This window comes from Benincasa hispida, chromosome 12, assembly GCF_027475165.1.
Source record: "Benincasa hispida cultivar pf3 chromosome 12, pf3_genome.v1.1, whole genome shotgun sequence".
Taxonomy (NCBI): Eukaryota; Viridiplantae; Streptophyta; class Magnoliopsida; order Cucurbitales; family Cucurbitaceae; genus Benincasa; species Benincasa hispida.
The window spans coordinates 33731557-33757920 of NC_143489.1; the positions used below are offsets into that span (position 1 = coordinate 33731557).

Genomic DNA, 26364 nt, shown 5'->3' on the forward strand with positions numbered 1-26364 from the left:
ACGAATGATCGATAAAATGAAGTTGCAAATCCACCATCTTCGCAGAAGGCAAGGATACTTGACTGACCTATTACGAACGATTCCACAAACTACAACCACCACAACTCCTCACGCGATCACTTGCATAATCCCCGAGGAAAATGCTGAGATTTTCAAACAACAACAAGATCCAATCCCGTTTAGAAGAGCACAGAACATCAAACACATGGATCGCTCATTAGAAAATGGTGAAAGCTACAATGGCTTTGCACCGGGAGGCTTTTCGGTGCTTGATCCGTCGTTCTTCTTCCTCCTCGTTGATAATCTTATACGTGAATGATACATTTCTTAACAAAATGAAGGAATAAGATTCCCACGAACCCTAATTGCACTTTGAGGTCAAATGTTCACCAAGACATGGAGATTCAAGCAGCTGCCATAGCCAATGACCTTCGAATGCGGGCAACCACAGACGAACGACGAGCAACCTGATTTGCACAGCCAAACTTGGACGACAGACAACCTTTCGCATGACCAAGGCTTGGGGTAAGAGAGAAATGAAATGGTTTGGTGGCACCAGAATGGAAATAGAAAAATTAGGGCTTTTTCATTAAAGTAAGAAAAAGAAATAATAAATCAGACTGACATTAAAGCCTGTCTTAAATGTCGGTTTAAAACCGACATTAAATATTCGTGTTTTTTTTTAAACCGACATTGTATCTCCAGTTTCACTTTTTCCAACCGACATTAAAGGCCAAAATTCTTGTAATGTCAGCTTAAATACCCTAGCCTAGATAGAATCTTCCTTAGACAAAGGTCTCTTATAGATAACTATGTCATAAATTTAATCTTTTGTTTACTCCAATTTAATCCTATTAAAAAGAAATTAACAGATCAAACCTATTTCTAGTCTTATTAGAAATATTATTAGTATAGGTCCATGTGATATCAAATTTAAACCATTTAAAATTTATTTAACCTATATTTGCATGCAACTCTTGATTATAGATTTTAATTCTAATTTTTATTAACTTATAACAATTATATTTTTCTAAAGTGGTGTCATGCTTCATGCATCTCAATTTTCATTACATTATACATAATATTTATATAATAAAATGATAAAAATAAATAACATTCATCCATCATTCAGAACTATATATTATAACAATTATAACTAAAGACACCGTTTTTTAGTACAACAAACCGATATTACATACTATAGTAGTTAAGAAGTAACCGTTACTTCCAAGAAAAAGCAATTAATTGCCAAAATTTGTGTAATAAGATAACATTATCATTATTTTGAATTTGCTGAAATGGAAGAATACAAGCCATACATTTTCAGGCACATAGCTCCAACACCAAAGCAAAATCAAAAACCCCCCAAATTGATGCGCTCTTTCTAGAACCCTCTACGCCATCTCGTTAAACCCTCGTCCCAAGCCTCAAGGGTTTACTGGAACTCGCCTTTTGCTCCTTCTCCGCTACTCTTATCCTTTTCACACCGTTTCATGGCTCCAGCTCTCGCCAGAAGTTTGTCCACTCTTGCTCTTTCTTCACTCCCTCTACCAAGCGGTGGTACTCGCTTGAGCTTGACAACCGCTTTTCTGCCCCGAAATGGACTCAGAAAGGGTTTTTCTTGTGCTGGGTTGAAGTGGAAGATTGAGAAGAAGAGCAATCGGTTAGCGGTTAGGTGTGAGGCGGCCGTCGCCGAGAAAGAAGCTGCTGAGTCTCCTGGTGAGAAGTTTGAGTACCAAGCCGAGGTGGGTCTTTGAATTTTTTGTGAATTGCGAGCAGTGGGAAGGGTAATACGATGTTTATCCTGTTAATAATCTAGTGTTTCTGTCGCTGAATCATAGAGAGGACAAGTTGTTGGAAGATTAGGATTTCTTGTTGGTTTTGTTATTCTGTGAAAGGGTGACAGCACATAACTTTACGGAATACGAAATCTTGTTATGGGTTTTGAGTTTCTTGACTTGGTATTTCTTGAAACATCATTTTCCAAACATGTCTCTGGTTTTTTGTGGTGACATTATCAAGCTTATGGTATGTTTAGTTATGGGTTTTCGTCTTCTGATAGTGGGAAGATATATAATGAGTGCAGGTTAGTCGCCTCCTGGATTTGATTGTTCACAGCCTTTATAGCCACAAGGAGGTGTTTCTTCGAGAGCTAGTGAGGTAATGGTGTTCAGTATGTATTGATTCTGCAATTCCATTCATATCTTTCTCCGTGGCGAAAAAGAAGGGTTCTCTGACCTTCTGGTTTTCTCTTATTTCTTTCCCGGAAATTTTATCATACTTAGAATTTTTTTAAATCTTTTTTAATATCGTTATCCAGTAACGCGAGTGACGCTTTAGACAAGCTAAGATTCTTGAGCGTGACCGAGCCCTCTCTACTTGGAGACGCTGGCAACCTTGAAATACGTATCAAACCTGATGCAGACAGTGGTACTATCACCATAACGTATGAAAAGTTTCTTAGATATTCCAGAGTTGTACATTTCGTTGCTGATTGAACTTAGTTATATTAAAATTGGGTTTTTTTTATGTTTGTTTTTAGGGATACTGGTATTGGAATGACTAAAGAGGAGCTCATTGACTGTCTTGGAACTATCGCTCAGAGTGGCACTTCAAGATTCTTGAAAGCCCTGAAGGTCCATAACAACAACAACCCCCCCACCCCCACAAAAGGGTTTTTATGCTCAATGAACGTGAAATTAAATGTTTAAACATAACAATTCTATCAGGAAAACAAGGATGCTGGAGCAGATAACAGCTTGATCGGTCAATTTGGTGTTGGGTTCTATTCAGCCTTCCTTGTTGCTGAAAAGGTAGAATTGCATTTTGCCTTGACAAAATAACTGTTTTCTAATTGAAGCAAGCTTGATTCAAATTTCTTTTCTGCTAAGATTCTCATTATGCCTATCTTTTGCAATCAGGTTGTCGTATCCACTAAGAGCCCAAAATCAGATAAACAATATGTTTGGGAAGCAGTAGCTGATAGTAGTTCATATGTTATTAGGGAAGAAACTGATCCTGAAAAACTTCTACAGCGTGGAACACAGATCACCCTCTACTTAAGGGTATGCAATCTTCTTTATCTGTTCTATCACACCACATTCGGGAACTCTTCTTAGTCTTTTTGGAACTGCTAAGCAACTCCAAATTTTTAGGAGTGATCAGTAGAACAACTCAACTTAGACGAATATGTTACTTGCTGCAAGATTGGAACAACTCAACTTAGACAAATATGTTAATTGCTGCAAGATTGCTATATTTCCTTTGTTACAAGTTGCATAAATCTTTTGTATTCCCTATCATAAATGGGATCCCTTTTTGTATCTTTTGGATCATTATGAATTGATGAAATTGTTCCTTTAAAAAAGAAAATAAAATAAAAGAAACCGTCTTAAGGAGAAAAAAGTAACAGTGGTGTTTTTTTCCCCTAAATAAAAATTATCATCATCATCATCATCATCATTATTTTTAAATTGATCTGCATTGTTTTAGTGGCAAGTGGCAAGTGATGGTGATGCCGTTAAATAGCCATCTCTGATGTTATTCAATCATTTTGTAATCTTATCCTCATATTCCAGGAAGATGACAAGTATGAATTCTCTGATCCAACTAGAATACAAGGTTTGGTCAAGAATTACTCACAGTTTGTTTCCTTCCCCATCTACACATGGCAAGAGAAATCAAGAACTGTTGAGGTATGAATGCTATGCATTTACACTTGTTTTGTATGAACATTAGTTACGTGTAAAGGGCTTTGGGTATATCATACTTTGATTGCGGATATGCAAGGAAAAATTGGTTGGGTGTTGTGTTTTTTAATTAATGAGTTTAACCTTTCAGATTTCTACTTCCTTAAAAGTTCTATCCGAAATGATTTTACATTCCTCTAGTTTCAGTTATTTATTTTATCTTTGAGGCATTCTTTGAGTTTTATTCTAGTCTATCACTTTCTGATGTGATTATCATTTAGGATGAATTGGCTTGTGTATCTTTTTTAATCATCATGATTTTTATTACTGTCGATACTGAATGGAGCTCTGGAGCAGGTGGAAGAAGAAGAAGAACCAAAAGAAGGAGAAGAACCAAAACCAGAGGTAACCCACTTGTAAATCTCAGTTTGGCGATTTTCCCTATTCTCCAAGATCGAAGTACTTCATTGATTTTCTTATTTTTCAGGGTGAGAAGAAAAAGAAGACAAAAACTGAGAAGTATTGGGACTGGGAATTGGCTAATGAGACAAAGCCTATCTGGGTGAGTTAAAGTGATATCTGCGTTATATGGTTCACTCTGAACTTGGAAAGAAATGATTTTTGTTTCAATAATTGTTAAATATTTTGTAGCATTTATGCATCTTTTTAATCCCTTAATTCTGTCGATTTGCTTGTGCAGATGCGAAATTCAAAAGAAGTTGAGAAGGATGAGTACAATGAATTCTATAAGAAGACATTTAATGAGTTTTTAGAGCCACTTGCATATACTCACTTCACCACCGAGGTATATTCAGTCCTTTGGTTTAATTAATATAAAATTTTCCTTTATTAAAGTGTAGAAGTACTAATTTCATTTCTATCACTGCAGGGCGAAGTGGAATTCAGGAGTGTTCTTTATATTCCTGGAATGGGACCTCTGAATAATGAGGATGTTGTGAATCCTAAAACAAAGAATATTCGCTTGTACGTTAAGCGTGTCTTCATCTCTGATGATTTTGATGGCGAGCTGGTGAGTATATTTAATTTATAATAATATATATTCGATGTTTGTGTCAGGCTCATCTGATTTTGAGATATTTCTAACTCTTCATATTGGGTTTCAACTTTTCATTTTGATCCATATAGAATCCCATAACTTATAAAGTAAGTTTACAGAACAATTAACCTTTTGGCTCTTTTCTACATTCTCTACCTGGAAAGCACTTGTTATTTTTTGTCAGGTGCCTGGTTTAATAAAAAGTTAATGCGAATATCTCATGCAGCACAGTTATATCTTAACATGAGTTTCTGTGGATGGTGGAACTAAATCTCACGTATGCTTTGCAGTTTCCTCGATATTTGAGCTTTGTGAAAGGTGTGGTAGATTCTGATGACCTCCCCTTAAATGTTTCTCGGGAAATTCTCCAAGAAAGCCGAATCGTAAGTTTTCTTTTAATGTATATGTTAGTTTCTTGTGAAGGGCTGTACTACCTTTGGCTTTCAGCTGTTTTCAATGCAGTAAACATGCCTAATGATATATTCTCTTACATCCTCTAGGTTTTCTATTCAGTCCTATAAGCCTGAAACCCCAAGATCCATATGTTTCAGCATTTTTGTTTTACGTTTCAATGTTGTTCCATGGGCATGGACATAACATGTCTTATTTCCTTCACCTTCTCTCTATGATTTCCTTAAGTTGGTGTATGTTTACCTATTTTACAGTTGTGTAGTTCGAAAATATCTTTGGTCTTTTACTTTCCGGATGAAGATATGATTTATTAGCTCATTATCTTGTGTAAGTTTGTATTTATTTGTTGGAATGAGCCATGGAAGATTCAAGATGGTGCAAGAGAGGAATAGGGTGTGGGGTACACCAGTCACCACTTAATTTGATCATTCAATTTTTTATTTTTTTTAATAAAAAAAATCGAGGTTTTGATTGATTTATTTATTTATCATTATTTTTTTGTGGGTTAACTGGACTTAATTTTGTAATTAAAAACTGAAAGTTCAATATAGTTACTGAAGGGAGTTTTCAACTCAGTAATTGAGTGGTAAAGAAACAAAAGGCATCGTCCTCCAGGGATATCCCATAAAATTGGAAAGACGTGAGATTAATTATAGCCCCTGCACGAGGATGACACATGAAAGTAGAAAGGCACCATATTGACTTCTTTATTGTTGGTTCATTTCTACTGGTTCTGTCCTTGCAATTGCAATATCTTCAAACTTGCAAATGCTCACAAACTCACTCTGAACTAATCTTGTGGCCTTCCTTATTAGGTTACCTAAATGGGCCTACAAATGTGGCATAACATTCGTCCTTGTCTCTATAATAATGGCATAATAATGGCATCGAGAAATTGTAGGATATTAATGTTCTTAATAGTTGGCAATAGGGATTGAACTTCATTAACTTGGGGGTTTTAGTGTGACTAGTAGGCCAGAGCGTATTGGTAACCAAACCACAATTTAAAAGATAGTTGTTTTTGTTTTTCTTTCAAAGCATTTTCAATCAACTGTGAGATTTACTATTCATTTTGATAGCAGATTAACTTTACTGGCAATTTGTTGTTGCAAATTATTGATATGCTTGATGATTCTGCTCCTATAAAATATTTTCCAGGTGAGAATTATGAGGAAGAGACTTGTCAGAAAAACATTTGACATGATTCAAGACCTCTCTGAAAGTGAGAATAAAGAGGTTTGTAGCCTTAAAAGCCAAATGTGACTTATGTTTCATTTTTTAGTACTGTGTAATCTGGAAAAAGAAAATCTCAATTTCAGGATTACAAAAAATTCTGGGAGAATTTTGGCCGGTTCTTAAAATTGGGATGTATTGAGGATACTGGAAATCACAAGCGTATCACACCATTATTGCGTTTTTACACCTCCAAAAGCGAGGAGGAGCTGAAGAGTTTGGATGATTATGTAGAGAACATGGGCGAGAGTCAGAAGGCAATTTACTACTTGGCGACTGACAGCTTAAAGAGTGCCAAGAGTGCTCCATTCTTGGAGAAGTTGGTTCAAAAAAATATTGAGGTAAAATTTTCATATCATATACTTGATGCTAAACTGCTTCTTTGCTGTTGAACTCTGTATGCTTCTAAGTTATTAGTTTCAGAGTTTAAAGAGAATGCTTCTAGAGCTCATAGTGAATGAATTGGATTAAGAAATAAGATTTTTGTAAGAAGCACTCTCTTTAAGAAATAAGATTTTTGTAAGATAGTGAAAACTGAAAAGAATGCACCCTTTCTACCATTATATCGCTTTAATGAATGTCAGTTGGATGCTGTCCTTGCATAACTGCTGGTGTGAGTTGGGGTGTTCTCTTGTCCGACTTCCCTATCTTTGGTCTTCATGGTTTAATGGAATGCATTGATAATGAATGTTGTTTGTATTTGACCAGCCATATTCTAGATCTAATGTTGGGTTGTTTTTGTTTGATTAGGTTCTTTACTTGATTGAACCTATCGATGAAGTTTCCATCCAGAACTTGCAGACATACAAAGAGAAGAAATTTGTTGATATTAGCAAGGAAGATTTAGAGCTGGGTTTGTTCTTTCCTCATTATTTGGTTTTGAAAATAGCTGATGACCAGCAGAGAATTTTATTTTATTCCAGTGAAAAGCAGGAGGTTTACTTCTGAAATTTACTAATAATTGCGTTCTTGTACCAGGTGATGAGGATGAAGTCCAAGAAAGAGAGACTAAGCAAGATTTCAACCTCCTCTGTGACTGGATTAAGCAACAACTAGGTGACAAGGTAGCAAAAGTCCAAGTCTCAAAGCGTTTAAGCTCTTCTCCATGTGTCCTAGTTTCTGGCAAGTTTGGATGGTCTGCAAATATGGAAAGGTTAGTTTTGGAAATTAAATGTCCAACATGTCTAATCTAGATGTGGACGGATGGGTTTCCTTCTCACAGATGAAAATATCAACAATACCTTTATCCCAATCTGGCATCTCTTCCGTTGCTGATGAAATTGTAACGAACAGTCATCATACACCAATAGTTCTTTTAGACTTTGCTTTCAACTGTCTGATCATAATTAAACAGAAATCTCCTACAAAAATGTAGCTTTAAACATTCTCCAACCATTTAAACGCCCTAATCTTTTACTTGAAACAAAATTTGTGGGTTTGCACTTGTGACAATGTTTATTGACATTTTCCCCTTACTCCAGGTTGATGAAGGCTCAGGCACTTGGGGATACTTCAAGTTTGGAGTTCATGAGAGGAAGGAGAATTTTGGAGATTAATCCCGACCATCCAATCATCAAGGATCTAAATGTAAGACTTCTAAACGATCCCTATATTTTGAGTGGGAATAGGCATTTGTTAGTCTAAGCTAGTAGATTTCCGTTCATTTCAATTTAGTTAGGATATGACATCAGGGTTATATTTTTTTTCTCCCCCTAAGATCAAGCCAAATTTTTGTCAAAGATTGCTACACAAACCAAGTACGTTGTCAATGTCTGGAAATTGGTTGCTTGCTTGTGTGATGGGATTCTCCTACTCATATAATTGAGTGAGGATTTTATTTATACCGTAAGGAAGTAGGGTGTTAGTTCATAAATGACACATTTTAGAAGTATGTTGGCTCATAGTTTCCTGCTTTATAGGCTGCTTGCAAAAATTCACCGGATAGCAGCGATGCAACGAGAGCCGTTGATCTTTTATACGAGACAGCATTGATATCCAGTGGATTCTCTGTAAGGGGAAATTCAATTAAGATTGATTATTTTCAAGAGTTGATGAATTTGATTGATGTCTTACTGTTTTTTCTCACTGCTCATGCGAATGCAGCCTGATAGCCCAGCTGAGTTGGGGAACAAGATATACGAGATGATGGCAATGGCTCTCGGAGGTAGATGGGGTAGATTGGAAGACAATGTTGATGCTGTAGACACTGCTGAATCCGACAGTGCTGAAGCACCGGAAGTGCAAGTGATTGAACCCTCAGAAGTGAGGGCGGAGGACGATCCATGGCAGGATTAGGATTAAGTGAACCTTGGCTAGATTTTAGAAGCTTTTTGACAATCCTGTGGGGAAAGAAATATGGTGTCTGGCGAGCAGTAGGGGATTCATTTTACTGGGCAAAGTTATAATTCACAGAAATGTTGGAAAGTATGATTAGATTAGATTTTGATGATTAAATCCCTATGCAGTGGGTATAAAATTGCAAAAGGTCCACAATTCTTGAAGAAGTGCAAATAAAATCTTAAAGTTTCAATTGTCTCGGCCAAAACATTTCTTTGTTTGATGATTGTCAAGACATTTCCAATTGGATAGAGAAAAGAAAGCAAACAAAAAAAAAAAAGAGAGAGTAGGAGGAAGAAACCAACATATATATTAACTAGAGTTCACATACAAAGTGCAAGATCTTAAATTTTAATGGAGAAAGTGCTAAACCAGGCCCAGTTTAGATCGTATCTCATTCACAAAATATAGTTCATCTGACTTCTTTCATCATCTTCAAGCAACAGCCTCATTTTTTATCCATTACAACGTTGTCTGTTTTTGGGCAGCAAATCTTTGCCTTGTATTATTCTCAACTCTTGCATTGAAATACATGGAAAATGTGTTCAACTGTTCTGGATTCTCATCCCTACATATATCTTCATACCAAGACTTCAGTTTGACTTCTCATCCTTTTCCATGTTTACAAGCTTATCGGCAAAATCCACCATCGGACTCGGTAGAAATGATAATTGCATTATTCTCTATAGGATGCACATGCTAATTTACCCTATACAACTTTGAATCATATGGCTAAGAGCTTAAAAGCAAACTTAGAGTTCTGCTCTGGTGTTGCATTGTGGGGTAGAACCTGAGAGTCAGATGTAATCCAAATTAAGGATTAACTTTTTAACATGTAGATTTATCAATTGTTGCAAGGGAAAAGAGCTTATGGGTGAACTTCAACAAACAGTACCATCAACATCTTGGCCACTGGAGGGTGCGGCAACATCAAAGTTCATTGGAACAACATTTTGGAGTTCATTCTCCCATCGGTTCAGTAGCTGCAAAAGCCATATGTAAGTTATATCAGAGCAAGTACAGGAAGAAAAAAAGCATTTCATTATATCGACAAGTTTCATGTCAACAATTTCCGAGTTCCACAATTTATAGGCAAGTCGATCTGAATTAGGCACATGAAAACATCACGTTTACCCAAGACAAACTCAAAATATGGTTTGAGCATTTTTTAGAGAGATTATTAAGTAGTAGTACGAGCAAGGTAATTCAGCTCAGGATGCTTGAAGAAAACCTGAACAGGCTCCTTGAATCCACCAACAAGTGATGTCAGCTGCGAATTAATTGTTCTTCGTAGCAGGTCCGGCGAGCTACCCATGTTAGGAAGACAAGGCGGAAGAAGTCCATGGTGAGATGGATGTTGCGGGAGGTAAGGCACAGGCAGATCAGGAGAAAAACCAAACAAGGATGGACCAGCCTTTGATTGAATGATCTGTGCAGAGATAGGAAAGAATGTGACTGCTATTAAAAAAAAGTATGAATTGTTTCATACAGCATTAGATTCCAGTAGTTGGCTTACTTCTTTTGTGAGGAGCTCTTCAATGTTAAAATCGAGCCTGGGATTAACTGTTGCAAGTTTCATTGACAAAAACTGCATAAGACAGGTCAAGATATAATTTAACACAATACCAAAGCAAGTCCAGAGTGTTGTGAGAATAAGAAATCATATACATACATAATAGACCTAAAGATTGATGAAGATATTAATTGAATTAGAAACGACGTGGAAAATCAAAGGAACAGAAGATCTTATGCTGAGCTGGGTGGTTCATAAAGAATCTATTGGGAATTCGGAAATATGGCAGCCTAGTTCATTGAAAGGGAAGTATGGTTTCTTTTCCCATTACCTCAACTTGCCGTTGCAGTGACTGTACATAGTTAATGATTTCATCGAGCATTACAGCTTTGCCAGTGACCTGAGAACGTAGCTTTTCAGCACAAAGAGACAAGTACACGAGATGAAGGGTTCACAAATTAGACTCACAAACCTTACTACACCCAGGCACAAGGTCCTGAAGGAGCCTCATTCTTTCACTTATCTTCTCTCTTCTAACCTGTAAAGGCAGTTCATTATTTCCTCAAAATCCCTTTCCCTATATTAAACTTGTTTTTAGTCAACTAGAAAAAAAAAAGTGAAATGTAAATCTTAACCCTTTCAGCAAGACTATGGCTGTTTGTCGCCTGCCCTCTTCGAGCTCTAACGTGAATGTATTCTTCTTTGGGAGCATCTGATGGTTGAGAATCTTGTTTTCCTTGCTTTCCAGCAGGCTTGTTAGTAGTAGAACTTGGGTTTTGGTCTCCCTTCTGCTGATTGAATGCTCCATTCTTTGCAGCTTCATTGATTTGTTGTGGAGCTTCTTTAACTTGTCCAAGTCCCACATTCTAACCAATTCAAATATTCAAGTCTAAGAAATTAAAGATAACCTCCATCTCACCTGAGTATCACACACAAGAGAGAAAAGACATTATAATAGTTTACCTGCTCACCCCTTTTCCTTTTCTTGAAACAAAGTCCTTCTGTAGATGGTTCTGTGATGGTACCTCCAACCGTGCATCGCTCATCTTGACCACCACTAAACCCAGCTTCATCAGAATCATTGCCAGACTCACCAACACAACCCTGTTTAGCCCTGTCTTGAGACATTTCACTATCTTTCTCATTCTTAGGTGGACTTTTTTCTTTAGCCTCAAGTTCCATGGGCAAAGAAACATCTTTGGAGGCTCCATTTCTTGAAATGACTTCTTGCCTTCCAAATCCACCCCCAGAATGAATGCCTATAGAGTCTGAAATACCAAATGGACCGGCAGGCGGAGTCCCAAAAACTCCATTATTGAAGCAGGAGAACCGTGCTGCACGTTCTATGAATGCCGAATCAGCTGGAAGTTGAGACAAACTAGCTGGAAATATTCCAGGAACGTTTCCCGAGAAAACTCCCTTCATCCATGGATTTTGTTGGTTCCAATCCATACCCAGTGTTCTAGTATCACCATTAGATCTCAAAGAATTCAGACCCTCTCCATGAACTACATTCGTATTAGAAGCAACTATGCTGTTTTGTTCGTTAAAAGTGGTGCAGAATCCCGAATTTTGCGATTCGGTATGATGGTTCAAAAGAGTTGGAGTAAATAAGTTAGACATTGAAGTTGAAGGACAAGAAGAAACACCTAGATCCCCATTGCTAACAACAGAAGGATTTCCGGTCGAAACAAATCCCACAGACTCATTAGTAACAGCAGCAGCAAATTGCCAGCCGGAGGAGATACTCATAGGATCACTCGTCCTACTCTCAACTTCAAATTCATCCTTCCCATTCATACTATCAGAAAAAGAAAATCCTGACTCACCTTCCCTCAATTTCTTTCCAACAAGAAACAAGCATCTGCAGAGAAAGTCAAAGTAGATTTCAAAATCATCCAATTCCCAGACCCCAAAATGGAAAGTTAAAACACAAGAGAAAACAAACAACACAATGGCAACAACACAATTCAAAACTGAAGACACAGAAACCGATGGCCACAATTTCAGAATGTTTTCAAAGTAACCGATGGCCACAATATCAGAACAAGTCAATTTTAGCAACAGTTCCCAAAAGAATCCATCCAAAAGAGAACAACCCATTTCAACTATTGAGCTAGAAAACGCAAAGAAGCACAAACCCATGAAAGGGTAATTCAAAATCAGCACTAAAAACAGAAGGAAAAAAAAAAAAAAAAAAAAAACTCAGCAGATACAGTAACTTGAAAACCCTAGTCAGAGAGAGAAGAAAACAAGGTCGAATCAGAGTAAAAAATGACAGAGAAGATATACCCATTTCCAGATTCTATTCCACTTTCCCCGAACTTTTAGTTGAAATTAGAGCTTGAATTTAGAGCCCCCACCTTCATTTTTCCCTCTGCTGGCAGTCACCTCTGCAAAAAACACTGCCAAACACAGGAACTCAGACAAAATGCAGAGCTGAACCCTGTAATTGAGAGAGAGAAAAAAGGAAGAACAACAAGAAGAAAGAGAGAGAGAGAGGGAAAAAAGTGAAAAGAAGAGAGAGGGTAAAATGGAATTTGAAGAAGAGTGGAAGGGAAAAAGAAAAGGAGTCCAGCAAAGGGAAGCTGCATTTATACCCACGCTTACATGAAAAAGAGTGTCCTTTGATGATTAACCACCGCCACTTCTACTGCAAAAAATAATTAAAGGCAAAAAGCAAAGCAAACCCATCTAATAAAATTAAGGCTTTTCTTCATTCACAATTCTTTATCATCAACTTTAATACTTCCCTCTCTAATTATTTACTGAAACTATACATAAACAAATACCCTTTTTTTTTCTCTTTAAATTAATCTGCCATTGCTATTACTTTAAGCTTATAATTATTCCTGTGTTTGAGCTAGCAACTGACATTGCCAACTCTCATTTGGGATTTCTTCCTATTTTTTTAATTGTGGTCTTGAAAGAAGAGAGCTGTATAAGATCTTTAATGGAGGGGTTTGTTTGGTCAAGAACCCAATACAAAAATCTTAACTCCTTTTCACACTTGCTGTATTTTTTTTTCCCTCATTCTTTCAGTTTCAATGAACATTAATAGTATAGGCATCTGGGTACCAAGTTTTGGATTCATTCCTACCATTTTTTTTTATCAATTCAAATGGACCAACCAATATCTATCTAACTTCATTAATGAATTTAACTGTGTTGTAATAGAGTGAAGAGACCATTCAAAAACTATAATTTGTTGCAGGCCATTATTTTTTGTGAAAATAAATGTCAAAGGTTCAAAGTGTAAAGTTGTGTACAACAAGAATTAACTTGCATTCTTGTAGTTATCTCATTGATTTCAATACTTGCTCAATTATTAGTAGATCCATTTAAATCTTTGAAATTTGAGATATCTTTTCTTCTCTTTTATTTTATTTTCTTTTTTATATATATAAATATATATTTTGAGTGATTATATATATATATATATATATATATATATATATATATATATTCAAATAGACGAATGTTAAATGGACTATTTTCAAATAAAAGAAAATAAGCTAACATATTTATAAATATAGTAAAATTTCACTATCTATTAGTAATAGATTGCGATCAGTGTCTATTATGGTCTATTGCGATGTATCACTGGTAGATAGTGACATTTTTTTGTATTTGAAAATATTTTTAACAATTTTATCATTTAAAACAATTATCTTATATCATTTTGACAAATGGAGAAGTAAAATTCTTTTAAACAATCTAAAAATGTTGACATAAAAATGATTGCAAAATTTAAGCAAAACTACCCTTACTCACATGTGGTGCACATATCTATAGGTTTTATGTTTTATCATTCTTTAACAAAAATTTAGAATATTGTAAATCCATGTAAATAATGTAAACTAAAGCTTTTCAAATAAGCAACTACTTGAGGTGACTTTTTACAAAAGTTATATACATATTCTACACAAATATATCTCAACAAATAGATTATGATATTTCAGACATACAGTCTCAATCGCATTCATATGTAAATAATTGTATTGTTTCTCTTACTAAACACATTAACCCGATCGTTACATCCGGTCAGGATGATCCTAGTTTTATGAAGGACAAAATATATCCTTATAAAAATGTAAGAGCAACATAATTAAACTTTCAAAATTCACATAAATAATATGAACTAAAGCTTTTCAAATTCCTAACAATTAGATATGTAATGAATAATTGAAATATTGGAGGGTAAAATGGGAATGCAATAAAAAGGTGAGGGCACAGTTGTGATGTGAAAAAGTCTTCTCTCCATAGCACCAATATATATTATAGTTTGTTGGTAAAAGACTACAGTCTACTTGGTAAACTTTTTAATGTTGGAATTAATCTTTGATATGAAACAACTCAAAGCATGAGTCAAGCTTGTTAGTATGTTTCCACTCCTGCAACCTTTGAACTAAAAAAAAAAAAAAAAAAAAAAAAAAAAAAAAAAAAAAAAAAAAAAAAACTTCAAAGAGTGTTAAGAATTTTTGCAAACTTAATTAGCAAGTTTTATTTCTAATTTATATTAGTGGGTTTAACTTAGAATAGTGCCTAAATTAGAGAATTTCGTTTGAAGTAATATTCTCTAAGTTTCACCTTTCACAACTAGTCTGCTTTAAGAAAATTAGTTAAAATAGTTTTTTTTTTTTCCATCTTTTCTGACCAAGATCAATCATCGAGATTTGAATAAAAACTTAACTTTTTTCCTCATAAATTTGAGCTATAGATTTTTTTGGGCTTTCTTGATAGATTGTTGGTTAGGAGGAAGACAGGATTGTATAACTTTCTGAAATCTTACTTCATATTTCCTAAAATTTAACATGTATAAATCACACTACGATCATCGAGATCCACTTGAATAATTTATATGATCACCTGAGATCTATTTGAAAATTTATTTGGATAATTGATAAATTCATTACGAAATTCAAATAATTGTGGAAACAAAAATTAGGTATAAGATTGTGAAATTTGAAGAAGATTTGAAAAGATTTAGTATAAGATTTGAGAAATATTACAATAAGATTTGAAAAATTATATACAATCTTGGTGTTCATCTTAGAAAAATTTTAGAAAGCCCAAAAAATGATAGTTTGGATATAAGAGAAAAAAGTTAAGTTTTTATTTGAATCTCAGATGTCAATCTAGGCCGAGAAAGATTGAAAGAAAAATTATTTAATGAATTTTGTAAAAAGATGCTAGTTGTGAAAGACAAAAACATTTGGGAGTTATTTCTGACAATTTTTCCCGAGATTTTTAAGGTTAATGGTAGACTTTTAAGGTTAGTGCATTATAGTAGTTAGTTTTTATATTTGCCTATAAATAATTCTGTTGTTTTCAATGAAGAGGTTCGATCCCGCATGAGTGATCGTTTTGCTATTAATTTTGATTTGAAAAATAGTAATACAAAGAAGAAAAACATACAATGGTTAAACATAAATAACATAGGAGGAGAAAGATTATCTTCGAAGACCTTTCTTCAAATCTTCTCCAAGTCTTGAATAATTAAATGAACCCTTGTTTCACGAATAAGATATCTTCAAAAGAGTCTTCTCTACTATTTTCTTGGCAATAAATAGTTATGTGGGAACTTTTTTTAAAGAAAGGAATTGGCTTTTGGTAGAGAACACCTTCACTTAGAAAGAGTAAATTAATTTTTACATAAAAATCTAACCCCACATATGCAAACACCCTACAATTAAAGGGGAGGAGATAAGTTATAACTTTCCTCTCTACTCCCCTCAAAATACAGAGAAGAGTTATTAATTAAAATTAATTAATTAAATATTTGAATAATATTCAAATGCACATTTCTCTCATAATCTATAGTTTTAATATAAATTTCATCCATAATTATTTTAACATATAGTTTGAATATGAATCCAATTCATATAAGTTTAATATTTGAATTTCATTCAAATATTAATACTCTCATATTATATAGTTTAAATTTGAATCTCACTAAAAAAAATAACTTTATATTATAAAGTATCTATATACACTATATCATATACAATTAACATAAATTTCCTTAATCAACTTGAACATTTCAAATTCTTCCAAAACTCTTGATTCTTATTTTACCCATCGTGAGCTAGCAAGGGACGTAATGGACCTACAAATTACAAACTTTAATGATTCGAAATTAATTAATTAAATTTTTTAATTAAATTAATCAACATTCATTAACTATGAGGCACTTCACTAAAGAACTATAACTGCACTCTTATGCACTGTAGAACATGTTGTGTCCATAGATATAACCATTACAAGTAAGTCGATATTTCACGAGTTGTTCGTAATTACAACTGCATCAAATTATCGTTTTATTTTTGTAATTACCTTTTACTCTTTGAGTACCACTGATCCTCTAATGAATAATCTGTTTATGGTTCTACCATAAACCAAGTCTCTTTTCAGACTAGTGAGAGGATGGAGCCCCATTGTTCAAGACTCGGGGTCGATACTCAAAGGAACAACACATCTACTTACCCTAAAGGCGGAAATGAGTGAATTTCATCTTGTGTAGCTATGTTTCCAGCTTCCCACTTGGTCTCATCCCAAAAATGGTAGACATATTGAGTAGGCAACTCGAATCACTCTCACCCATACAAATCAAAGAACGATCCCTCATAGGCAGGAGTCCATAACTCACTTAGGATTGAGATTGAGTGTTTAAAATATTAATATCTTCAGTCAACAGTGTTATAAAGAGAGATTAAATATTTTGTGGTCCAGTCATATACAAACTCATTGTATAGGATATCCCCACTCACATGTCTCTACATGAACAATTTGATCAAATCGTTTGTAACATTTACAAAGTGAGTCGTATCCATAGTGTTACTAAGATAAGGTACTCAGCTTTACCATATACTATAGACTTTATCCATATACTATAGACCTTTTAAGTTATCACTTGAACATGATCCACTTGTATGTCTACCACATATTATTCAAGTTACATTAAATAACCTTGGATCTTAGTTTACTAGATTGAGTTACACAAGTCTAAATGTCAAATAAATAACACTTTATTTATGAAAATAAATAAATAATTTGTTTACCATGTACAAACCACGAGTTTAGGGCACAAAACCCCAACTTCAAACTCAATTAAACACTTGATCTGTAACATCCCATTTTTCAGGTAATTTACATTAAATTATCTTAAAATATTTTAGCGATATTTTGATAATTTTGGGCTAAAAATTTAATTAGGGAGGCAAGATAATTAATTTAAAATATATTTATAAAGAATTGGAATTATAATTCAATTTAAGGGAAAAATTGGATCAATTTATTTTGGGAAAAGTGTGTTTTTAAATTGATTAAATATTTGGAATGATGTAATTTATCTCAACTATTGGATTGTATATTCCCTTTAATTTTAGTTTTGAGCCAAAATTAAATTAATTGGATAAGTTAATTGGGTTGAGATTAATTTGATAAGAGATTTAGAATTTTTGAATTATTTTTTATAAATATTTGAAAATAAAGAAAAGAAAAAAAAAGATTTTGGAAATTAAAAGGAATTTGAAATTTAAGAAGGAAATGAGACATTGTGATTCTAAGTTTTATCCTTTTTAATTTTGGAGTTTGGATCCAAATTAGAGAAGATAATTAATTTAAATTGAGTTGATAAGAGAAATTTGGATTTAATTTAAATTAATTAGATGGTGAATTTTCTAATTAATTAAAACATGGATTTCCTAATTACAGAAAATGTCTTATTCAAAAAGAAAATCTAATCTATCTATTACTTCAAGTTATGGAATCCCAAATAATTTAAGATTAGGAGCATTTTTCCTCTATAAATACAACCATCCACTTCATTCCAAACCATTCATTTCATTCCAAAAGGAGGTCAAATAGAGAGAAAAATCTATGTTACTTTCATTTTTTTTAACCGTTCGCCGTTGTGCGTCCGTCGGTCATCGTTGCTCCTTAGATTTTTATTGGTGAGTTGTTGATGATTTTTCTTCAGATTTCTTGATTGGTTCTTTAGTACACACTGAACTTTGGACCAACTTAATTTACCTATAAGATTTGGAGCATCGATTCAAGTTTTTGGAAGTCGTTAGTGTACTATTCAATAAGTTCTGGATCTTTGGAGCGTATAATTGGTGAGTATTAATACTATGGAACTTTTTGGATTAGTTATAAATGTTAAAAATTGGATTTTAAATTTAAATTATGGTTTATGTATATATTTGAATCTTTGAGTGATGTTTGAAATAAATTTGGAGTAAACAAAGCATTTAAGACATTAATTCAAGTTTTTGTTGGAGGTTGGTTTCTTGGATTAATTTTGGAATTTCAATTCGAGGTAAGTAATCTTACTATTGGGACCGCATTTGTGCCAAATGATAAATTTAAGAATAATTTTGAGGATTCTAAGATTGTTTGCATTGAGATGCACGAGGAAAAATAAGTTTATCTTAATTATGTTTTGAAATATGTTAGAAGTGCAAACATGGATTAAATTTTTTATATGATTTGCTAGAAGAATATTGAGCATGATGATATGTATTTGCATGATTGTGGGACTTTAGTTTATGATGCATGTTTTTTGTGATAGTGATAGTTACCTCCCACACATAATTAGATACCCACTAGAGGTTTGTGTTTCCTTTGAGATTCACCAGAGGTGGTGATTTCCTTCGGTATTTCACCAGAGGTTTGTGTTTCCTTCGGGATTCACCAGAGGTTTGTGTTTCTTTCGGGATTCACCAGAGGTGGTGATCTCTTTCGGGATTTCACCAGAGGTTTGTGTTTCCTTCGGAAAACACTAACCGGAAATCACCAGAGGTTAGTGTTTTCCTTTGGGACTTCACTAGAGGTTAGTGATCTCCTAGGGATATCACCAGAGGTTTGTGGGTATATTTCACCTACGGTAGGGTGGGTTCAATTATCCACTAGATAGTCATCCCATGAAAAGTAGAGGTTTATGCATATCCCACTAGAGAGTAGCATCTAGAGAACATAGATGCTTAGCCTAACCCCAGTAGTGGGTTACTTAATGAGTATTGCATCCTCATCCTTTTTTATGTTATGTTTTTCAGATAAGTGCAAGGACGTATCGGCGAATGACAGAAGGAATCCGTGATCGTGGCACTGGGACTAGAAAGATGCTTCTGCTCATGTTTTCATGTTTTAGTGTTTTAAATTCCAATCTTGATATTTGAACTTAGAGTTCCATTATTGAAATTTTTATTTATAAAACTTCAAAAAAGTTATTTTGAACTTATATTTCAGGGGACCCCAATCAAAGATTTTCAGTTATTTAGATTTTACAAAAGTTATTTATTTAATAAAATTCGATTGATTTAGTTAAAATTTGTGAGAGAGTCGTTTTGAGATTTATGCATGGATGTAGTAACGGCCTAGTATAAGTCCTATAACGTCAAGTCGTTAAATGATCCTTCATGCAATACCTTTGTTTCTCTCTTTCATTCTTTTCGTGTGTCGTTTTGGTTACATAGTATCAGCGTGTTCAAGTACTTTGTTTTTTATTTGAGTTCGAATACTTGGTTAAAATGAAGGGTGGAGATAATATTTGTATAGACAAACCTAATGGTGATATTATAGTTATTAAAGGCTATGTATGGAAGTTTTTCTTCAAGGAGAAGATGTGTGGAATCATGTCTATGGTGATGATTGAATTCAAAAAGATACTTTGGAGAATGCTGAGGCATAGAGGAAGTGGAATATCAAATGTGACTAAACTTTGTTTGTTTACGAACTTTTGTCACTAAAGAGTATATAGCGCATGTTCATGATGAAAATTCTCCAAATAAAGTTTGGGAGATAATTGAAAGGTTATTCACTCAAAAAAATGTAACAAAATTATAGTATTTGGAGAACAAACTTACTGGAACAACTCATGTTAATTTTTCAAGTTCAAAATATTTTCTAAAAATAAAAATTGTGTTTTAAAAGTTCAAAATTGGACAAAGAGGACCCTATTAGTGATGTTCGTTTGCATCATTATCTTATTCATGGACTGTGAAAGGAGTATATGTCGTTTATTTCTTCGATACAAGGTTGAGTAAATCAACATCCTATTATTGAATTGAAAAAATTGCTCCCAAATCAAGAAGTATTGATGAAAGAAATGCTTTACAATAACAAGGAATCTCATTATGACGTGGAATTTGTTCTTTATGCAAAAGACAAGGAAAAAATTAGTTATTCTTCCAGACATTTTTCAAATGGCAACAAGGAGTCCAAGATTGAGGGCCAGTCCAAGGGCAAATTGAAGGAATGTTTTAGGTATGACAAGCAGGGACACATCAAATGTGATTGTCAAGTGAAGGTGGTGTGTCATTGTTGTAGGAAATCCTGTCATATTATACCAAATTTTCATGTGGATCTTAAAGAATTAAAAGCAAATGTTGTATAGGAAAGTGACAAACTGGAACAAATTAAATGGAAATAATGCTTATCAATTGAAGCTATCGATCAACCCATTAACTTATATGCTAATGTTTCTATAGATTACAATATAGATTGGATTGTTGATTTTGGTTATTCTCATCATGCAACTAGAAAATTCTATTCTCTCTGATGTATGTACTCACCAAGGAGGAAGAATAATTGTGATGGCTGATAATTCCTTACATCCTATTATTGAAAAATGACATGTTAATGTCGAGAATAGTGTATCAAATGTTGGTAGTTTTTCTCTCAAAGATGTTTGACATGTTCCAGGTTTAAAGAAGAATTTGGTTTCGATCTCTCAGATTGTAGAATCTGGGAGGGTTGTTCTTTTTTTTTTTTTTTTTTGTCTAAATCATGTAAAAATTATTTTTGAGAATTTTGAAAGTGATGTTTTGTTCACTAGAAATAAGAAATATTCCATATATTTTAGTCTCCAAGTGATGCATGAGTTGAAAAGACAAATCATAATGATGGTGCAATACTTTGGCTTGCTTGGTTGGGTCATGTTAGTTATCAGTTGTTGCAAAGAATTTTTGTGAAGAAGCTTTTTGATGATGTCCCTCTCTTTAAAGAAATATGTCATGATGTGGTTTGTCTTGGTTGTCAATTTAGTAAGTTACATCGTCGTCCTTTCCCACATTCAAATAACAAATCTACTAGTGCCTTCTAGTTAGTCCATTCAGATTTGATGGGACATTGGGACCAACTAGAAAACCCAGCTATTTTGGTTGTCATATGGTCATTGTGGATGATTTTTCTTAGTTTACTTGGGTGCATTTTTTGGAAGCTAAAAGTGAGACTTTCTCTAAGTTTATCTAGTTCAAAGATCAAGTGGAGAATATATGTCTTTGCATATATAATGAAGGAGAATATATGTCTGACTAGTTTTAGAATTATTGCAAAGAGCATGACATTCATTGCCAAATGACATATTCTAACACTCCATAACAAAATGAAGTTGTTGAACGTGAATTAGCACATCTTACTACCATGTACTTGCCTTGACTACATGCAAAGAATCTTCCAAAGGTTGCTCTAGGGTAGCAACTATTCAACCAGCTTGTCGTGTCATAAATCATTTACCTCCATCGACAAGGTCAGATCTATCTCTTTTTGAGGTATTATATCACCATAAACTCAATGTGAGTTATCCTTGAATTTTTAGGTCAATTTGTTATGTTCATGTTTCAAATAGTAAACATTCTAAATTAGACCCCATAGGTAAAACATGGTCTTTTTGTTGGATATGATACTAAAAAGGATGGAGATGTATGGATCTAAAGACAGGAGAAGTTTTTGTTTCTCGAGATGTAGTATTTAACGAACTTTCGTTATACCAAATGAATGCAAATTCAAAGAAAGAAGACGACGTTGACTTTTCACTTTTCTTTACTGATCATGTATCAAATAAAAAGGAGAGATTAAGTTAATCTTGGAGAAAATGATGAGGTAGATGAAGATAATGAAACTATTATTCGTAAGTCTTCTAGATCGAGAACACAACCCAGTTATTTATTTGATTATGAGGTACAACTGAATAATTATTCGTTTGTATCTCGTTATGTAATGGGTAATATTTGTGAAGATGAACCTCAATCTTATAATGAACCTAAAGGCGTTCTCGAATGGGAAGAAGCAATGCAAAAGAAAATCTTTGCTACAAACAAGAATGACACATGGGAACTTGTTCCAAAGTCAAAGAATGTCCAGTTAGTTGCTTCTAAATGGGTTTATAAGTTGAAGAAAAATCATGATAGTACTATTGATAGACATAAAGCCTGTTTTGTAGCTCAAGGTTTTTTTTACAACAATATTGTTTAAACTATAAAGAGACATTAGGTCATGTTGTTAAAATAGTAACCATCTAGACAATTATTTCAATAATTGTCTGCAAATATTGGAAATTATGGTATTTAGATGTAAATATCGCTTTCCTTTATGGAGAATTGGATTGATTCCTTTCCACAAAACAATCCCATGTTTTTTTTTCTAAGGAATTTTTAAATTTTGTATATCGGCTAAAGAAGGCTTTGTATGGTCTTAAGCTAGCTCCTCATACTTGGTACTATAGGATTGCCCAATATCTCAAGTTTTAGGGGTTTAGATCTTCAAATGTATATTCAAGTTTATTTATTAAAAGAACAACTTGAGGATATACACTACTTCTATTCTATATTGATGACATTATCATAACAGGTGATGACGAAGTTGAAATTAATAGTCTTTGAGATGCTTTGTCTATTTGTTTTGAAATGAAGAATTTGGCTGAAACAAGATTTTTCTTACCTTAGAGGTTGAAAGTTCAAATAAATACTTTGTCTAAAAAATGAGTATGTAACAAGTTTATTGAATTGTTTTGACATGAATGAATCAAAACCAATGACAAATGATAACTCTTATATGGAGCCATCCTTAAAATTGATTAAGGAATAATAAAGACGATTGATAGATGCAACACTTTTTCGACAACTTGTTGGTAGTTTAATTTATTTAACTATTACAAGACCTGACATTTCTTACTTTGTTGGTGTTGCTACCATTTAATTGCAACAAAGATAATTTTACAATATGTGAATAACACCCTCTATTTTGGCTTGTTGTATAAGCAAGTTACATCTTTTGTTTTAAAGGATTTTATTGATGCAGATTGGGCTGGTTATGTAAATGACAAATGTTCCACCACATGATACTTTTTCAATATAGATTCAGGGGCTATTTCATGGTGCAGGAAGAAGTAAACCTATGTTGCTCTTTCAAATTGTGAAACAAAATATTTCATAGCTACTATGGCCACTTAGAAGTGTATTTGGCTGAAAAGACTTATAGGAGAAATATTTTTTTTAGTTTAAACTATCAAGTTTCCATTTTTTGTAATAATGCATGTGCAATCAATCTTGCAGGAAATTCAGTGTTTCATACTCGTACAAAACATATTTAAATACATTTTCACTTTGTTCGAGAGAAATTCATGGTGCAAGACATCTAGTAGTAGAAGATACATTCTAAAGAGTAAGTTCCTAATATATTTACCAAGGCTCTTGGTAAATTTAAGTTTGAAGAACTAAGGAGTGTAATTAGTATTGTTGATCGTATGTTTGCACTAAGAAGAAATGTTAAGAATTAGTGCAAATTAATTTGTAAGTACTTTATTTAGTTTTACCTTTAATTTACGTTAGTACCTCCTAAATTGGAGGGAAGAGGCTTAATGTCTAGTGGGAATAATAGATGAGAATTTCAAGAGTAGTGCTATGAGTTTTAAAGTTAATGCATTAGTGATTAGGTTTTTATCTGCCTATAAATACTTGTAACGTTTTCAATTCAATTAATATATAGAACTTTCAAGTTAAAGCTTGGTGTCGATTGTGCTAGTCATAGATCGTCAAACATTCATCGTCATTCGTCACCCAATTCTTGTCATTGATGATTAATTTTTGTTTTTTTCTTCTTTTTCCTCTATCTTCCCTTCTTCCTCTTCTTCCCCTCTCGTAATTTTCACAAAAAAAAAAAAAAAAAGAAAAAAAAGAAAAAAGATTAGAGTGCTCTTTCACTAGAAGCTCCAACCACTAAAGTGTGGCACCGATTGTCTTTATTGTAGGTTATGAAGCCCATACACAGATACGACTACACGATACAGATACGATCGGATACGGCGATTCGTCAATTTCTAAAAAACTAAGATACGGATACGTCTAAAGATATGCCATTTTTTTTATATATATTTTTAATATATATATTTCTAAAAAATGAGGATATTGATATATTGAATATACATTTTTTTTCTTTAAAAAAATATAGGATATAGATAAATTTAGCATACAAGTTAATAACAATAGCACAAAATAGAATACAAACACTGAAATGCAATATAAAAAAAGAAAAAGAAAAAAAAAGCAACATCTAAGATGTTGAAGTACAACAGTTAATAAAATGCAATAGAAAAGTGACTCATATTGTAAAGAATAAAAGAAAATTAGAGAGAGAAGTATGAAGATAAACGAAGAACTTATTGTTGAAGATATCCAAATAGTTTATATTTTGGTAGACTTTGTGGGAACTCAAATGTGAAATGGAGATTAGATGATTCTAGTCTAGGGTTTGGTCTGTTATTTATTTATTTTTTCTTTTAGTTTTGGACTCAAGTAGTGAGCTTTTTAAATAAGTTGCCTAATTTTAGATTGGGAAAGATTAGATGAGTTACTTGTTTTTTTCTTAAAAAAATGCATGCATAAAAATAAATACATCAAATTGCGTGTCAGATATGTATCTGAAAAGTATAGATATGTCAAATCGCGTGTCAGATACGTATCTGTGAAGTATCTGGAAGTATCGGTATCCGATACGTATCTGATACTGATTATTTGCCTCACATAAAGTATCTGTACTTCATAGATGGTAGATCATCACATGCTCTTCACTACTTCATAGATCGTAGGTCATCACATGCTCTTCACTACTTCATAGATCGTAGGTCATCACATGCTCTTCACTACTTCATAGATCGTAGGTCATCACATGCTCTTCACTACTTGCTTCCCATTGACTATCGTTGGTCAACAACGACTTTTTTTTTTCTTTCCTCTTTTCTCTCTCTTCCCATCAATTTCTTCTCTTCTTTTCCCTTCTTCATTTTAACACACGCACCAAAAAAAAAAAAAATGAAACTGCCAAAAGGGTTAAAAATATTATCAAATGCAACTCTCAAAGATAAAATTTATTCACGCTAACAAAAAATAAAATACATAAATTAGGAATTTAAAGTAATATTCATATATTTTTTAAATTAAAGTAACCATATAATTACTTATTTGTCAAAATCCTATCTTCAATGCGTGACGTTTTAATAAGTTATGTGTACGTATATAAGAATTTTCTTCTTTCTTTCTTATTCTTTCTTTTTTTTTTTCGTTAAAAAGGTTTATCTGATTTTTTTTCTTTCCAAAAGATGCCTGCTTTTAAGTTATTTAGTTTTCAAGTTTTTGAAAATTAAACTTATATAATTCATTTTTACTTTAAATTTTTTTGTTTTATCATCTAACTTTATTTCTATCAATATTTTTAAAAACTTATTTTTTTTTAGAATTTAGGTAAGAACTCAACTTTTTATTTAAGAAATATGCAAACTACGATAAGAAATTAAGAAGATATAGACTTAATTAAAAAAAAAAAAAACTCAAAATCAAGTAGTTAGCAAACCGAGCCTAAGTGATAAACAATTAAGTAATTGTAATGGTAACACTTTTAAGGGCTAATAATTAAGTGTATAGCAACATTTTTAAATAATTACAAATATAGCAAAATCTAACTGTGATAGACTTCGCTGATAGAATCTTATCAACAATATAGTCTATCAGTGATAGACTACGAGAATTTAATATAAATTTTGCTATATTAGCAATTTTTTTGAAATTGTGTATTATCTGCTAATATTTTAGACTTGATTGTTATATTTGCAATTACCCTTATTTTCAGTCATAGTGCATGTATGTACACACATGTGTAGATAAAATATTATTAAAATTTTAGGATATATTTAACATTTATTTATATATTAGTTATTATAAGTATTAAGTTTCGTTAGCTACGCGTGTACATGTGCGCGTGTGGATAGAATATGATTAACTTTTTAAAAAATATTTAATATTTATTTCTTTAATATAAATTTCTGTTTTGCCATATTGTTTTACTTT

The 26364-nt window shown here is 33.1% G+C and overlaps 2 protein-coding genes across 6 annotated transcripts; one reads left to right on the top strand and one right to left on the bottom strand.

The window, feature by feature from the left end:
- The first annotated feature begins 1269 nt into the window (after positions 1 to 1269).
- Positions 1270 to 8935, top strand: CR88 (Chaperone protein htpG family protein). The gene is made up of 19 exons (XM_039050618.2): positions 1270 to 1745; positions 2087 to 2160; positions 2321 to 2446; positions 2543 to 2636; positions 2730 to 2813; positions 2922 to 3065; positions 3579 to 3695; positions 4047 to 4094; positions 4177 to 4251; positions 4390 to 4494; positions 4579 to 4719; positions 5037 to 5129; positions 6316 to 6393; positions 6477 to 6731; positions 7141 to 7243; positions 7369 to 7543; positions 7872 to 7977; positions 8310 to 8399; positions 8494 to 8935. The coding sequence occupies exons 1-19, from the start codon at positions 1494 to 1496 to the stop codon at positions 8683 to 8685; spliced, it is 2352 nt and encodes a 783-aa protein (XP_038906546.1). The 5' UTR covers positions 1270 to 1493; the 3' UTR covers positions 8686 to 8935.
- Positions 8936 to 9012: 77 nt separating this feature from the next.
- On the bottom strand, positions 9013 to 13265 carry LOC120092516 (transcription factor bHLH49-like). 5 transcript variants are annotated; one of them, XM_090308040.1, is made up of 10 exons: positions 12851 to 13265; positions 12533 to 12645; positions 11204 to 12104; positions 10876 to 11106; positions 10713 to 10778; positions 10572 to 10640; positions 10244 to 10315; positions 9959 to 10156; positions 9623 to 9710; positions 9013 to 9517 (listed from the first exon to the last, which is right to left on the bottom strand). In XM_090308040.1, the coding sequence occupies exons 3-10, from the start codon at positions 12038 to 12040 to the stop codon at positions 9480 to 9482; spliced, it is 1599 nt and encodes a 532-aa protein (XP_090164166.1). In that variant the 5' UTR covers positions 12041 to 12104; positions 12533 to 12645; positions 12851 to 13265; the 3' UTR covers positions 9013 to 9479. The 5 variants fall into 5 exon arrangements, with proteins under 5 accessions (XP_090164166.1, XP_090164169.1, XP_090164167.1 ...); XM_090308043.1 differs by having other exon boundaries at positions 12604 to 12645; positions 12851 to 13019; XM_090308041.1 differs by having other exon boundaries at positions 12841 to 12950.
- Between the last annotated feature and the right edge of the window lie 13099 nt (positions 13266 to 26364).

Coding starts and splice junctions, on each gene's coding strand:
- CR88 (XM_039050618.2), top strand. CDS start 1,494: ATGGCTCCAGCTCTCGCCAGAAGTTTGTCCACTCTTGCTCTTTCTTCA. Junction 2,637..2,729: donor GATTCTTGAAAGCCCTGAAG/GTCCATAACAAC, acceptor CAATTCTATCAG/GAAAACAAGGATGCTGGAGC. Junction 4,095..4,176: donor GAGAAGAACCAAAACCAGAG/GTAACCCACTTG, acceptor CTTATTTTTCAG/GGTGAGAAGAAAAAGAAGAC.
- LOC120092516 (XM_090308040.1), bottom strand. CDS start 12,040: ATGAATGGGAAGGATGAATTTGAAGTTGAGAGTAGGACGAGTGATCCT. Junction 11,107..11,203: donor AAAGGAAAAGGGGTGAGCAG/GTAAACTATTAT, acceptor TGAATTGGTTAG/AATGTGGGACTTGGACAAGT. Junction 9,518..9,622: donor CAGTGGCCAAGATGTTGATG/GTACTGTTTGTT, acceptor TCTGACTCTCAG/GTTCTACCCCACAATGCAAC.